This window comes from Danio rerio, chromosome 7, assembly GCF_049306965.1.
Source record: "Danio rerio strain Tuebingen ecotype United States chromosome 7, GRCz12tu, whole genome shotgun sequence".
NCBI classification, from domain to species: domain Eukaryota; kingdom Metazoa; phylum Chordata; class Actinopteri; order Cypriniformes; family Danionidae; genus Danio; species Danio rerio.
The window spans coordinates 71,333,371-71,350,855 of NC_133182.1; the positions used below are offsets into that span (position 1 = coordinate 71,333,371).

General features: G+C 38.0%; 1 protein-coding gene across 1 annotated transcript in view; it reads left to right on the forward strand.

The window, feature by feature from the left end:
* The window catches only part of tead1b (TEA domain family member 1b), a 164,871-nt gene extending 149,171 nt beyond the window's left edge, over positions 1–15,700 (forward strand). Inside the window, 3 exon segments of the mRNA NM_001435835.1 lie at positions 3,122–3,262; positions 4,556–4,708; positions 7,664–15,700. Coding sequence (NP_001422764.1) covers positions 3,122–3,262; positions 4,556–4,708; positions 7,664–7,777 — 408 coding nt within the window. The 3' untranslated portion in view covers positions 7,778–15,700.
* Positions 15,701–17,485: the final 1,785 nt, after the last annotated feature.

Genomic DNA, 17,485 nt, shown 5'->3' on the forward strand with positions numbered 1-17,485 from the left:
CTTTGATTTATAATTATTTAATTAGGACAGTAAGGTCTGACTTTGCTTAGACAAAAGTCACTTAACAGAAATAATGTACAGTATAGAATATAAAGTCATGCTGCAGTGGAAAAAGAAGGAATAATTGTGTCTGACTCCCATGAGCTGGGAGGACTGCATCCATACATCTCTGCAATGACTCAAATAACTCATTAATAAAGTCATCTGGAATGCCAAAGAAAGCGTTCTTGCGGGACTCCCAGAGTTCATCAAGATTCTTTGGATTCATCTTCAATGCCTCCTCCGTCTTACCCCACACATGCTCAATAATGTTCATGTCTGGTGACTGGACTTGCCAATCCTGGAGCACCTTGACCTTCTTTGCTTTCAGGAACTTTGATGCAGAGGCTGAAGTATGAGATGGAGTGCGATCCTGCTGAAGAATTTGCCCTCTCCTGTGCTTTGTAATGTAATGGGCAGCACAAATGTATTGATACCTCAGGCTGGTGATGTTCCCATCCACTCTGCAGATCTCTCACACGCCCTCATGCTGAATGTAACCACAAACCATGATTCAGTAGGTATTCTGCAGTATTTGTGATGATTGGGATGCAGTTCAACAGATGATTCTGCCGCTTTTCAAAATGAACAACTAGAAGTTATTATTGTTGCTTTTACAACTGGGATCGATTACAACAGTCCACTGTCGTCTAATGACTTGCCTAGTTAACCTAATTACCTAGATAAATTACACTTTAAGCTGAATACTAGTATCTTGTAAAGTACAGGGTTCATACGGTCATGGAAAACCTGGAAAAGTCATGGAATTTTAACATGGCATTTTCCAGGCCTGGAAAAAGTTTTGAAAAAACAGAAAAACCCACAAAGTTTTTAAAAAGTCTTGAAAAACAGATATCTGCATGCTTGAAGATAGGTTATTTACTTCTTTTTTCTTTTTCTATTTTCTAGATTTTCTTTTACCATGCATATGTAGACATTGCATGAAACATAGGGTCATAAAAAACTTACTTGAATGTTTTAGAAAAATCATGGAAAAGTCATGGAATTTTAGTTGTAAAAATGTGTATGAACCCTGAAAGTAACTAGCAACATGTTATATATTAAAGACGAAAGAAATGAGTTTTTAAAATGTTTAAAAACATGTAGAAAAAAACAGGATTTGTGAAATATTATCAAAAAGTATTGAAATGTCACAGGCTGGCTAATAATTATACATTCAACTGTAATTGTCGTGTGTAATGTGCGTCCAAGCTTCAACACTAATGAGAGCAAAATGACCGCAGTTCATGTTTGCCACCCATACAACTGCCTATTTAAGGCAAATATTTATCCACTGGGCGATTACATGCATGAATAATTGTGCGTTTCCCCAAGACACTGGGCCACTTAAAGACAAGTTTTAAAGACAAACAGCGCTGTTTGCATGTCCAGACCGCCGCTATATTTGCCCCAGCATAGCTGAAGAGTCCATGATCAAAGCTCGCACTTATTCCGTTTAATACCGCTAAAACAATTGGATGACCCGGTTGCTCCTCTAATAGCTATTCAAACATTGCATGCATTTTGTGAAATGCTAACTAGCGGCGGCCAACAAAGTGGGCCGCGTTCGTGGTCGGAGCGAAGCTGCTCAGATTCCGTTTGAAGTGACGGCGGGATCTGAATTTCAAATGAAACTCTGGATCTGCACAATAATGCCTCTCTTGAATATGATGTGAAAATGTACCAGGCCTCGTCTTAATGAAAAGAGAGTATGCCAGAAATGAATATTTGAGCTTTCTCGGTAATGAACATCGTGTTAGCTTGCTGAAAGAGCGGAGAGCAGGCTGTTCTTTTTTTCCGCTCTTCTACTGATTTTCTTTTCTCTTTTTTTTTTTTTTTTTTGAGTGGCTTTATACTCTGAGTTATTTAATCTATTCTTTCCAACCTTAGACACACTCGTTTTCTTTAGTACTTAAATAGACTGATATGGAGAAAGAGCCTTGATTGGTGGTTTAGTGTTAAGATAATGGGATACTAAAGGGATTGTTCAACTATTAACGAACATACAGTTGAAGTCAAAATGATTAGCTCTTCTTTTCCAAATGATGTTCAACAGAGCAAGTAATCTTTAACAGTATTTCCTATAATATTATTTCTTCTAGAGAAAGTCTGGTAACACTTTATAATAACTACACACGATAAGTGTTAACTGTACTTTAATAAACATTAGTAAGCAGTTTATAAATGCAGCTACAAAGGCTGTGTTCTTGACTTATAACCACATTTATAATGTGCTTAATAGTTGTACTTTCATACTTGGTATTGCCCTTTCAGCCGCAACCCATCTCTGGAAAACATCTACACGCACTCTTTCACACACACACACTCATACACTACGGACAATTTAGCCTAGCCAATTCACCTGCACCGCATGTCTTTGGAATGTGGGGGAAACCGGAGCACCCAGAGGAAACCCCCGCAAACTCTGGGAGAACATGCAAACTCCACATAGAAATGACATCTGACCCAGCCGAGGCTCGAACCAGTGATCTTCTTGCTGTGAGGCGACAGCACTACCTATTTCAATATTCTTTAAAATATCTTGGTATTTTGGTATAATCTACACCTCTCTGCCAAGTGTTTAGAACATAGGGCTGCTTGATTTTGGGAAAAATCATAATCACGATTATTTTGGTCATAATTGTAATCACGATTATTCAAAACGATTATCTGTTGGATAATGAGGGAAAGATCGTCAATAATGGGCAGAGCTTTCCACCTCTGATGACTAGTACAAAAGGGAGAATGTCAATCAAAGTGTTTCTGTAGACCGTTTTTATCAAGTTTGCCTATAAAAGACAAAACTAATTTATTTTTACCATTAGAAGCTGTTTAAATTCACAGTCTGTTGCCACATAACTGTGTTTAAGCCCCTTATAAAAGTGATTTTTGGATAAAAGGTGCGCTTTAATCTTTAAGTTTGATCTTGAAAGTCTCCACTAGATGGCGGTTGTGTTGTAAATGGTGTATACTGCTGGTTCTGTTCTGTTCTTGGTTCTGATGCAGGTTTATTTTGTATGTAAGTGTTTGAAAACACTTTATACCTTCACATACTAAAAGCTGCAATCTCATTGGTTGATAGGCCGACTTGAACTGCAACATTCAGGATGAGACCGGAGCTTTCTATGGAGTGACCAGTCAGTATGAGAGCCCGGAGAACATGACCATCACCTGCTCCACAAAAGTGTGCTCGTTCGGCAAACAGGTGGTGGAGAAAGTGGAGGTAACTTCTAAGTTAAATACTATACCACACTGTAACAAATTGCTGTAAAATGTACAGTACAACTGGCAATTTTGGTTCCCAGTAATACATGTCCAAGTGCACTTGTGAATTGTGCTGAAAACTTCATTTACAATGCCCTTCAAATCTGCCCACTGGCCTCTGTCCATCCTCCTAACCATCCCCATATCATAATTGGCTTCATCACTTTGTCTCCTCTCCACCAATCAGCTGGTGTGTGGTGTGCAGTCTGGCAAGCCACACAAAAAATGTCTTAAATCTTAAAATGTATTAAATCTCCAAAACAAAATTTTAGGTCTTAAAAAGCCTTATTACGTTTATTAAATTATATATATTTTTGATAGGGCAAATCAAAATCTTTTGTAAAACTTCTTAGTGTTTAGGCCCTGTATGAGTCTAAAATTTCATTCATAATATTCTTTAAAAGTCTTAAATTTGACTTTGTGAAACCTGCAGAAACCCTTTTTAAACATTACTTGTATTTATTTATTTAAATATCTATTTAATATTAATGTAAATATTCCTTATTTTTAGCAGTTGTGCAATGTTTTAATTTTTAGCTAATTTTATAAAAAAATTATTGAATTTTATTTTATTATATATTTAATATTTTATTTTATTATTTTAATAAATATAAAATTTTTATTATATATTTTATTAAGTATATATATATATATATATATATATATATATATATATATATATATATATATATATATAAATATATAATATTTTATTTTTTATATTACATTTTAATTTTTTATATATTGCATTATATATTTTATTTTATTATATATTGTATTATATATTTTATTTTATTATATATTGTCTTATATATTGTATTTTTCATTATTTTATTTATTATTATATATTTATTTTTTATTTTATATATATATATATATTTAATTTATTTGAAATATTTTTTATTATATATTGTATTATATATTTTATTTTGTTTTATTGTATATTGTATTATATATTTTGTTTTTTATTATATTAAATTATATATATATATATATATATATATATATATATATATATATATATATATATATATATATAAATATATATGTATATATATATATATATATATATATATATATATATATATATTAGATATATTATTTTGTTTTATTATATATTTTATTATATTATATTTTTTATTTTATTATATATTTAATTTTTTATTATATATTTTATTTTATTAATCTCTTCTTTTTATTTATTTTTTATTATATATATTTTTTATTAATCTCTTCTTGTCTATCCCCCCAGACGGAGTACGCTCGCTTCGAGAATGGCCGTTTTGTGTACCGAATAAGTCGGTCTCCCATGTGTGAATACATGATCAACTTCATCCACAAACTCAAACACCTGCCAGAGAAGTACATGATGAACAGCGTCCTGGAGAACTTCACCATCTTATTGGTGAGTCTGCATGTCCATCATTAATGATCCAACCAATCACTGAGCTCTCCAAGTGCAGGGAGACAAGCTAGCATTCCTGGGATTCCTGTGGCGCTGTGCAAAGCCTGATAATCTCTTGCTTTCTCCAACCCTCATACACACAGGGATTAGAGCCCTATTCACCCCTATAGCGAGGGTCTTACTAATGCACTTTCCCTGGGCTGTGACTCTCACCTGCGATGGGGGCTTTAGTTGTTGTTATTATAGTAAGACTGAGGGGAGACGTGTGTATATGTGTACTGTATGTGGATTTGAAGAGTGGAGGTGCTAGTATTAACAACAATCACAGGTGATCTGAGCACATACACGGCTAAATGCAGGTGTGAATAGGATCCAACATGTTGGAAATTGTTTAAAGCACTTTTTTGAATAGTAATGTGTGTTTGTGTCAAACACGTTGCTCAATGTATCATTGCAAAAAAACAGGGCTTTAAACATGGTCATTTAAAAGTATGGCTTTTCCAGACAACTGATGAAAATACATAAATAAATAAATAAATAATCCAAAAAACTATTTAAATATTCATTCATTCATTCATTTTCTTGTCGGCTTAGTCCCTTTATTAATCCGGGGTCGCCACAGCGGAATGAACCGCCAACTTATCCAGCACATTTTTATGCAACGGATGCCGCAACCCATCCCTGGGAAACACACACACACACATTTATGCACTACGGACAATTTAGCTTACCCAATTCACCTATACCACATATCTTTGGACTGTGGGGGAAACCAGAGCACCCGGAGGAAACCCATGCGAATGCAGGGAGAACATGCAAACTCCACACAGAAACACCAACTGAGCCGAGGATCTATATATACAATATACAAGACTTTATTAAAAAGACATCCAGAAGCAAAATAATTAAAGGAAATTGAGTAAATAGAAATGCCACTTAAGAATCTGGCTTTTTTACTGGCAAATTAACCCGGGTTTTGGTAAAAACCCAAACAATACAAACAAAAATAAAACAAAACAAAAAATCTAAAAAATGAGTTCTGTGTAATAACAATGAAATAACACAAGGAGAAAGTCCTGAACTGCTGAAACGTATTTAGTACTTCTTATAAAAGGCTTTTTTGGTGATGGCAACTTGAAGACGCCTCTGATGTGGAGAATGAAGTCACATGCATAGCTCAGGTGTGAGTTTTTCAGACTTCAACAAGTGTCAAAATCTTGATGGTTCTGTGGGTCTCATCTATCAAATAAGAGCTTTATTTTGTATTCTCTATTGGACTCACTTCAGGTAATTGGCTGGGCCATTCTACAGCTTGCTTTTCTTTCTCTGAAAGCATTTAAGAGTTTCCTTGGCTGTGTTTTGGATCATTCTCTTGCTGAAATGTCCACCCTGGTTTCATCTTCATCATCCTGCTAATGTAGATGTTGGACTGAAGCAGATAATATTTATTTACAGTAAGGAAAGGCAGAGGATTGCTGAAGAACTACTGAGAGGTTTCAGCTGCTGTCTTTTCATGCCTGTCAGCACCTTCCCTTGTTTATGTGTTTAATACATTTCTCTGTGTCATTTCATTTCATTAAACTAAACTTCAATAAACTAATTAGTAAAGCTGTCACGATCCTCCAAATCCTCGATTCGATTACATTTTCGATTCTAAAGGCACGATTAGATTTTCGATTATGAATAATTAATTAATTAATGACCAATTAATTATTTGTAGCCTACCGTTTAAACTACCTGACCTGCATGGTCTTTGTTTTACCCATAAACAAATCATACAGTAAATTAATAAAGGCAAGATACACGCATAATTACCACCTGTCAATCACTTTTTCTGCGGTACTCGTGAATAGGCAGTGATCTGTGTCGTTATAATGGCGTCAGTAAAAAAGACGCACAACCAACAGAAACCAGCCAACAGTATCTGAGGTGTTCGCTAAAATGACTAAGTACAAGTGAGTGAAAGATTGAAGCAGTCTGTTTATCCTCTGACTGCCTGAACCTGCTCTCTCGAGCGCATGGCTGTGTCACGTGATGTGCATTTTCAGAGGTAGTGAGGAAGGAGGGCTGCTCAGAAATGCTACACGCCACTGTGGATGTCAAATCGTTGTCGTTCTAAAATGCCATTTAAAAACAAAGACAGTGTAAACAGGGCCTGAGTGTGTACTTTTCGCGAGCGGATTTGCAACGGGGGCGGGCGGAGGATCGCGATGCCGGTGTTGTCTATCGGACAAACCGTACTTAATACGTACATAGCAGAGCTTGCAAAACTGTGTTTTTTTTTGTCGACAACACGAACGTTGTCAACATAACTCACTGGAAATCCAAAATGCTTACACACCGGCGACTTCATTGAAAGAGGAGAGGGTTTAAGTTCTGTCGACGGGTCTCCTGCTTCTGCAGTTTAACAAGCACTTCAACTAGCCTGTTTTTTTCCCGCTTGGCAAGCCAAGCTGACGTGACATGGGGGCGTGGCAGCATCGACGATTCTATTTTTTGATTCGATAATCGAAATTGAGCATAAATTTCGATCGATTTCGATTAAAAATCGAAATCGTGACACCCCTACTAATTAGATTTGAAAGCATGGAATAATGAAGCTACAATTTCAGCTTTGCATCACAATAATATATGACTCTTTACAGCGTATTAAACGTTAAACAATTTTAAATTGTCATTTTCCACAACGCATTACTTAGTCAACAAAATGCAAACAAATAAGTCAGTGCAACAAATGATCTGTAAATATTTAATGATTACATATTGTTCACATTATAGCGTAATGACTGCAATACCTTTTGCATCTTAGCAAAGCGAATGGACCTCCAGATTGTGCTTAACTGCTCTAAATCTTCTGCAATAAACCCATCACCCACTCATATTTTAACAGTTTTGCTGTGACTTTGGCTTGAGTGTGAACAGTACAGTAATGCCACACTTCTCGCTCTGTTTCAGGTGGTAACAAACAGAGACACACAGGAGACCCTGCTGTGCATGGCCTGTGTGTTCGAAGTGTCAAACAGCGAACACGGAGCCCAGCATCACATCTACAGACTAGTGAAGGAATGAAGCAGCTCTTTCACACAGACTCTGGACCTCAGTACAGTGGCAGTGCCTCTAGCTCAACACTCACTCAAGATGATTTTACGTCACGTTTGGGTGATGCTTCTAATTATATATATATATATATATATAAATATATATTTTTTCTTTATTAATATGTGTTTGACGTTTAACTGCAGCTGTGAATCGCGGTACAGTTGTGTTTTGTTTTTAACGTGCGGGAAAGAATGTCTAAGAATGCAGAATCAACGTTCATTTGTAGACCTATAAAGCGACAGCATCATTCGACTTAAGGGCTGGGTTGAGTTTCACTGAATCAATCAAACGCCATCATTTCAGTTTTTTTTATTCTGAAAGGTACACAGATGCATACAAGTGCAGCCTTAAATGTGTGTGTGTGTCAGTGAGATGTTGATGTACAGTGGGAACGGAAAGTATTCAGACCCCCTTACAATTGTCACTCTTAATTATATTGCATCCATTTGCTAAAATCATTTAAGTTCATTTTTTTCCTCTATAATTTGCACACAGCAGCCCATATTGACAGAAAAAAACACAGAATAATTGACTCTTAAAGATTTATTAAAAAAGAAAACTGAAATATCACATGGTCCTACGTGTTCAGATCTTTCGCTCAGTATTTAGTAGAAGCACCCTTTTGATTTAATGCAGCCATGAGTCTTTTTGGGAAAGATGCAACAAGTTTTGCACATATGGATTTGGGGATCCTCTGCCATTCCTCCTTGCAGATCTTCTTCGGTTCTGTCAGGCTGGATGGCAAATATTGGTGGACAGCTGTTACGTAGCGAATTGCACCACGCTACGCACTTAAGGATAAGGATGACCGTCTATTAAAAGAGGTCACCCGGAGTCCCAGTTTCTGCTCCCCAAGCAAATACCCGTCAACCCTCTTGTTTTTCCCGGGATTCTCCCGTATTTTACAGTTCTATCCCGCTATCATCCAGTAAAGGTATTTTCCCATATTTCTCCAGTATTTTCAGTCTTTCAATGAAACGGTGGCAAGAAACATTTAAGAGCCGAGCCTCCCTATACGCAACCCATACCACCGAACCACCAGGGGCCGCCACTTGCTCTTCAATGTGAGTCTGTTCAGTGCTTTTGCTTCGTTTAGGCACAAAAACACTGAGAAATAAAAAAAAAAGGTGCGATTCCCTTTCTTTTTATTACAGGAGCCGTCACCCCTCCTATACAATCCTCAAAACAGTCATATAATGGTGCATGACTGTCAGCTGACAGGCTCTATAGTGATGAATAGACGCTGAATCCCAAACAGATTCTGTACACGCAATTTGAAGCGGAGCGACAGTCTGGCTTTTGGGTGCATGTATGACCAGACATATACACATAATTAATAATGATAATTATAATAATATCAAAACATGTCGATCTTGGTGTTTTTTTTGTTTGTTTTTTTTAAACACAACTAATTTTATCTTAAATGAGCGTAAAAAGTTAGGAAAGCAGTCGAATGCCTTCATTCTCTTATTATGGTGGGTATATCCCTTATTTTCACATGCCAATGTTGACAGGTATGCAAGCACGCACACACAGGCCAAGTTGTCAAAAAAGGGTAACAGATTTATTAAGCAAATATTTCCAGTATCAAAACAAGGGAACAAAAGGCCAAAACAACAAACAAAACAAGGTGAGCTACCTAATATGGGATTTCTTACCTAAACCGAAAATAAAGTTATGAAAATGAAACAAGCAGTTCTACCCTCCATCACTATTTATTAAACAGGAGAAAACGTGACAAAAGAAAAAGGCCTTCCCTTAGACCATTCAGCAGTAAATAAACATTCAGCCACAGCGAACGGAATACCGTCCTATTACCGTATTCAACACAGTATCTCACCGAATGACATTGGAAAAGGGTTGATGACAGGAAAGAAACGATCAGCCACCGCTAGTGCAAGTTACCATCCTATTTATTTAATAGAATATCTCACCAGATGTCTTTGGAAAAAGGTTTCAGACAGAAAGATATCACTGCCACCCAGAGAACTTAGAGTGATCTGCTCACACACACACACAACAGCGAGGGGAAACAGGAAGAGAACTCAATGAACATCGCCAATAACGTGCTTTTTTTTTAATTGGCGCTGCCCCTCTCACAGCTGCACCTGATCATTAGAGATTATGACATAATGGAGGATACAACACACAGGAACAATACACAACAGCATTGTTGAAATAAAGTTACACAATATGAAACAACAGGCCTTTTTAGGTCTCTCCAAAGATGCTCGATTGAGTTTAAGTCTGGGCTTTGGCTGGGCCATTCAAGAACAGTCTAGTGGGCTGTGGTAAAGCCAGTCTTTCATTATTTTAGCTGTGTGCATAGTCATTGAATTGTTGAAAGGTTTATCTGAGGTCCTGAACACTCTGGAGAAGGTTTTCGTCCAGGATATCCCTGTACTGGGCCGCATTCATCTTTCCCTCGATTCCAACCAGTTGTCATGTCCCTGCAGCTGAAAAACACCCCCACAGCATGATGCTGCATACTTTCCGTACCCACTGTATATACGATTTCACATATATACAGTGCTCAGCATAAAAAAGTATTCATTTTTGAGTGATTATATCTAATAAATTAAGGGTGGATTCAAACATTTTTATTGAATATTCATTAAAATATGAGTTTGGCCACCTTATAATCTTTTGGAATTGAAAGATAAGTCAAATTTAAACTAATTATTGCAAAAACTACACAATTTAAATTAATTTTATCTATATTTTATGTTGTGTTTCTATTTAGTTTTCCTGCTTGTTTAAGTTGTGTTTTTATTTTCACCCAACATATTAATTTCAGTGTACTAAATTTTGGACTCTGATCTTGTAAAGTATTTATTTTTGGTTGTTAGATACCACACAGGCTCTTTCTGAAAACGTAGCCCTATATACATTTCTGGAGATCATAAATTATGTAGCCAGAAGTACGTATGGCTGCATTTTGTTTTTAAACGAATGCTATTGGAAGGTATGATGCCATTCCTTTCCGCGCTTACCAGCTGACCACTTATCTCTGTATGGACCAGTTTCCTGCTGTTACCAGTTTGTCCAGTAGCTCGCCATGTACATCGGCGGGTCTGAGATGCAGTTTGAGTCTGACAAAGAACAGTTCCAGAAAGCAGGTGAAAGAAAAACAGAAGCCAAAAAAAATAATTAAAAAAAACAAGTAAATAACAGTGTGGGAATGTCGTAAAATCTGTTTTCTCGATTGGATTTAGGAAAGTGGGTGGGTGGGTCAGTCAGTTGAAAATCAGTCGATAGCAGCCTCCGGTGGATTTACGAAAGAACAGCTGGCGCAAAAGTCACTCGTGATCTCAAAAAGCGTACACAGCGGCCTCTGGTGGATTCGCGAAAACAAAAACTGCAAAAAAACGTAGCTCCTGGGACGTACTTGGCGCTCTCCAGAAATTTATATAGCGGTACGTTTTCAGAATGAGCCTGGGTTGTTTAGATTAGTTACAGTTTTGTCTTTGGTATTGACTAGTCTAATGTATATTCACAAATATATTATGGTAAAGCATCATATAAATACAATATTAATTTAAAAGGGATATCTGTGAGGGGTCTACTCATTTATGCTGAGCTCTGTATGTATTTTTATTCCCCCCAAAGAAAAAGTATTCGAGAAATGTCAATCTGTAACAGTGATCTGTTGAAAAGAAACTGTAGGTGTTTAAGAAAGAAAAAAGGAAGAGAGAGAAAAGATTCTTGTGGCCATCAGAAAACAAAACGTTTCTGCATTCCAAACATTCAGAGAAATCAGAAGCCCAGCCCTTGAAAATCACTTTGTACACACTACTCTTTTATTTTATTTCAATATTTCATTGAGGAATTACTGCACTGTGATATGAGAAGTTTCTACCAACCTGTGTCTGTTTTCACGTGTCACCACCTGCAATAAGAAAATACAGAGAATCAATTTCTTACTGCACATCTGAACGCCGACATGCTTGTGTAAAAGATAACTGTAGAAAAAAAAAAAAACGAGAAGCACTGCATTAACTACCAGGGGTGTTGATGGATAATCCGTCAGCTTGACCTGAGCACTTGGATCCACTCGTCGGACATGTTTTGCCGCTGGGGAAACTTCACAAAAGCCCATCCCCTGTACGTCACGGAGCTCTCCGTCATCTTCTGTAAGAATCAGTCGTGTCCCAGAGTCCTTTGCTGCCTTTTACATTTCCACACAGCCCATGTCTCTGTGGCCTAATCGATTTTTTCAAGCCTTAACAATGGTTGTGTGAACTCCAAAAAAAAGATGCCACTAAAGCTGTGAGCTCTTTCCTAAGCTGGAAGACTTTCTTGTTATTGTCACGTTGTAGGAATTGTACAGTACAAACCTGCCAAAGTGTAACAATATACAGCACAGTGCCTTAGTGTAGAAGTGAAGGCGAATGATGAGCGCAGTCGTTTTTTGGGGGGGATGTATCGCTAAATGGTGCAGTCACATTCATGAAATTTCAATATAAAAACAAAAAAAATAAGTGTTTGTGGTAAAAGAGTCTGTATATACTGTAGAATTCATAAACTAGTGTTAATAGGCAAAATGTGACCACATTATTCTTTTTTAAACACCTCACCTTGGACTGAATGCAATCGACTATCAAAGCTAAAGACTATCGAAAGAATATATAACTTAAAGGGGCTAAAAATTTTGATAGTAACTGCTTTTATTCTAGTTGAAATAAATGAAATAAGACTTTCTCCAGAAGACAAAATTTTATCAGACATACTGTGATAATTTCTTTGCTCTGTTTAACATCATTTGGAAATATTTAAAAAAGAAAAAAAATCAATTGCGGGGCTAATAATCCTGACTTTAACTGTATGTATGTATATATATATAACAGTTCTGTCTGGTTCTCGAATCTGATTGGCTGGTAGCCGTGATATATTTAAGTAATATCAGCACCCGTACAGCCTCTTTACCCTTTGTGTATTACTCCGCCCACATACAACCAGCAACCAGCACTACAGATCTAAAGTTTAAAAGATGCTTGCTCAGCTGTTTAACTGTCAGCTTATGATTTGAATCCAACGCGGAAGAAAGTAGTTCCTCGAACAAAAGGGTTTTTTGAGACTCTCCATGTTTGATTTTGTTTTTATATACACAATTATGCCGCGAACTGTTGTATAAACAATATCACACTCGTAGCAGTGTGATATGGGTGTATATCGGCACTGGTGGGGGCACTAAGGCACTCGGCCTGCGGCCTCGTGCCAACGCACGCCTCTCAACAGTGCCGATATACAGCCATATCGCACAGCTACTCGTGTGATATTGCTCATATACAGTATATATATATATATGTGTGTGTATATATATATATATATATATATATATATGTATATATATATACACACATATACACACACACACACACACACACACACACATAAATGTGAGCAAAATCGCATGAGTAGCACTGCGTTATGGCTGTATATCGGCACTGGTGGGAGGCGTACGTTGGCTCAGGGCCACAGACCAAGTGCCTTAGTAATGATATACAGCCACATCACAGTGCTACGAGTGTGATATTGCGTTTATATAAAGTTCGATGGCATGATCATGTATATAAAAAGAAAATCAAACACGGAGAGTCTCAAAAACCCTTCTGTAAGAGGCACTACTACATTCTTCCGCCGTTTATACAAATCTGCAGCTGACTTCAGAACAGCAGAAACCGTTATTACTTCACAAGCGTCGCTTTAGAACAAATATTTGAATGATTCTCTAGTGTAATATCTAAAATGATGACAAAACAGGTGATTTTACTCACATTTCAATGCTGAACGACATTAAACGGCATCAGTCTACAGAGATATCCCAGTAGTTCTGTTGAAATCGGGGGATCAAAATAATTTACCATGGCCTAAAACAGCATGCTGAACACTGCTGGCCGGTGTGGGGCAGCATAACCTTTTTTTTTAGCTCAAATTTCTGGCAAAAATCAGGCGATCATTTTTGGTGGTTGAAAATTTGGTGCATCCCATGTCTTCATTAGTGCTGTTGTTTAGTCTTTTTGTTTAGTGCTGACATCTTGTGGACAAACTAATTAGTGCAAAAACGATTCCAAGCACACGTGCAAGCTGCTCATACATCTTTTTTTTTTTTTTTTATTGTGCGGTGCACATAAAGTAAACGTGTTTTAGTAATTACAAATTACACATACAATGACACATTAAAAAGATAAATAATCGCCTAAATGTTTTCAGACACAGTTGTTTACAAGATTTCTCCACACTGACCAAACGAAAGCTGATTTATTCATCTCATCCATACTGGCAACATTTTTGCCATTAAAAAGATTTCGCTGCAATTTCGCGAATGTGACTGCACCTTAAAAACTGATGTGTCATCTTTATAAGAGCACTGGCCATTTGGCTGACCTTTTAACTCTCAGAGACATATTAAGACATACAGTATGTAAACTCTCCAATGCCTTTCATATCCGAAAAAGACCAAAAAGTTGAAGGAGGATCCTCCTGGAGCTCCTCGTTATGTCCTGCACTGTAGCATGAAAGTGCCTTTGGTTCCGATTTTTCCAGCTTAGAAAAGACTTATGATGATCAAAAACCAAAAAAAAAGAAAAAGTGGAAAAATATTCACCACATTGCCTTCATATAAATTTTATAGAAAAATCAACATGGGCTAGCGGAGTGGAAGATGTTCTGTAATAATTATTAATGACAAATTTATATCAGCATTTGGTGGATGTGGCAAACTGTCGTATAGATATATAAATAAATATATATATATATTTTGGTTCCGTTCTGTGAGAAACTTATCGTAGAGCTTTTCTAGTGCATAATCAAAGTGAAAAAAAACCTCATAGTCCATGGAAAATTTATTGAATGGTGTTTTGTTTTCTTGTTTTAAGCCATTTCAATGTCTTTTTTTAATTGTAAACACTATATTAAGTGACGTCAAGGTGTGTTTCTCCTCAGACCTTAAAGATATAAACCGATATACGTAAATCTTGACGAACTTCTCTTAACCATATCATCTTTCCACCGTTTAACTTATTCAGAAGAAAGTGAAAGACTTGAGTTCGATTTTACAGCTGTGTTTGTCGTACCGCTTAAAGTAAACTGTGGTTTTTTAAGTACGCTCGATATATATATACATATATCGAAACGGCAAACGATGTCGATTGTTTTGTGTTTGCCTTACCTTCACGTTTCATATAGAGATCTTCCTGTATTGTTCTTCATGGTTTTGTGACGACGTCAGTATATTCATTCGGAAACCCGCTCGGGTGGTGATACTGTTACTGCTGCGCTGCATCTGCTACGTCAGTTCCTCCTTTCTGAGAACTAATGCCTTTTAATATGATGAATGTTAAACGGATGTTGTTTTGCTAGTAATGGACACTAAGCACGGATTTGAGCAGAATCCCGATTACAGTATGTCAGCAGTTTAGCTTACGTTTTTTGGATCTATGTTTGTATTTTTGTCTATGTGTAGGTACTGGTACCTCCTGTTCGTTACCATTTAAGACGATGTTGGCTTTAAAGTGAACTTTTTTCTCTAGTTCTGATAGTTTCATGAAAAAAAAAAAAGATATTGGGTTTGTGTGCTGAGATTTCTTTTGTAAAAAGGTGCTTTGTATAAAATTATATATTCTAGCTCTTTCTTGGTACAAAGGTGTGATATCTTTTAATATCACTGATGATGGAAAGAAGAAATGAGAATGACAAAAAAATGAAGCAAGGCTGAGAGAGAAAAGTAAACAAACTATTATGTATGTGTGTGCGTGCGTTCTTTATCGCATATGGTCTTGTCTTTGCTCGGTAAGATTTTGATGCCTTCTTGATAAAGTGGTAGATATTTTGTAGCTTTCTAGATACTTTGTATGTATACATTATTGAATAAAATAAATAATTAAACACTGACTGTTTGGTCGTATGTGGAAATATCGTCTGTAAAGTCATACAATGTTGAGTAAATGGTGTTATTTTTGTAGTGAAATTTCTAACCCAAGCTCATTCTGGAAACGTAGCCCCGCGGACGTTTCTGGAGACCGCAATGTATGTGGCCGGAGGTACGTAAAGGCCGCGTTTAGTTTTTTTCGGGCAAACGCTGCGGGGCAGTGTGGCGCCGCTCCGCTCCTCCTCTTCGCGCTCGCCGGCCGACGGCTCGCCTCCGAGTGGAGGGCTTTCCCGATGCAACCAGTTTGTCCGCTTAGTTCACAGCGTTGCGTCGGTGGAGCGGAGGCCCCGGAGGAGGAGGAGCCGGCCGCGGGGACGACGACCGGGATCGAGTCCGGGAAACAGCGGTTCCAAAAATCGGGTAAGATGAAAAACAGAGTCTGAAAAATAAGGGCGAGAATGCAGGGGGATCCGAAAACGCGGTCGAAATCGAAGACGAGGGCTTTTGCTTATTTTTTTTTTTTCTGGACGGCTTTTGCAAACCGTCGCTTGGGTTTAGGGAAGGAGGAGGAGGAGGAAGAGGAGGGCGGCCAGGTCGGCCGATCCAGCGGCTTTTCGTGCGAGAATAGCGCGGGCGCGAACGGCGCACGCTCCCGAGTGGCGCCCAAAACGCGAAAAAGCACGCAAAGCGGCCTCTCGCGGATCCGCGAAAACAAAAAACGCTCGAATACGTACCTCCCGGGACGTATCTCGCGGCCCGCAGGGGCTACGTTTCCACAATGAGCCCGGGTTGGAATTTCTTATGCTGAGACTTTTATTTTAGCATGTTGATGTACTTCCAGAGCAGCAGAGTGGCTCAGGGGTTAGCGCTGAAAGCTACAGTCACAGCAAGAAAGTCGCTGGTTCTCGAGTTTACATGCTGTCCTCGTGTTGGGTTTCCCTTCGGGTGCTCTTGTTTTCCCCACAGTCCGAAGACATGTGCTATAGGTGAATTGAATAAACTAAATTGGCCGTAGTGTATGTGCGTGAATGAGTGTGTATGGGTGTTTCCCAGTACTAAGTTGCAGCTAGAAGAGCATCTGCTGTGTAAAACATATGCAGAATCGTTGGTGGTTTATTCCGCTGTGGCAACCCATGATAAATAAAGATACTAAGTCGAAGGAAAAGTGTGAATGAAGTGAATGAAGTACTTCCAATTTTACCAGAATATTGCAATAGTATCTGGATGCAGCCTTTATGATGCAAGCTGAAACTGCATCACTCAGCGATGCAACGTCAGACACAATGCACTCAAATGGAGCTAGTGACGTCACTGTGACGAGTAGGGTTAGGGGTGGGGTTAGGTGAGCCCATTAAAAGCATTGGATGCAGCCCAGATTGCACTGCACCAGGTCTGCAGCCAGACCCCTGTCCGATATTGAGTTGGGGTGGGGCTTTCTATTTGCGCATCATTCCCTCGTAGCAAACTAACTTCCCTTCATCTGATTGGCTAATGCTGTGTCCACACCAGACACGAAACGCGCAGATAAATTGTGCTATTCGCGTGTAAATAGCCGCGTGAACATTTGAGTTTACTCGCTTCATTCGCTCGTCGAATTCACTTCAGAACAGACGCGGATTTGCGTGATGGGCAGGGCTTCAGTCTGCCCGTTGACTCTAGCTTCGTTGCTAAATGGCTAACATGGATTTTATAAAGAAAATAACAGAAAACAGCGTCGATACGTTTAGGCCCGTGTCTGAGTCCACTAGATCCTTTCAGAGGTGCATCCAGCTCTGTGAGCTCATCAACTTAACCTGGATGATGGAGGC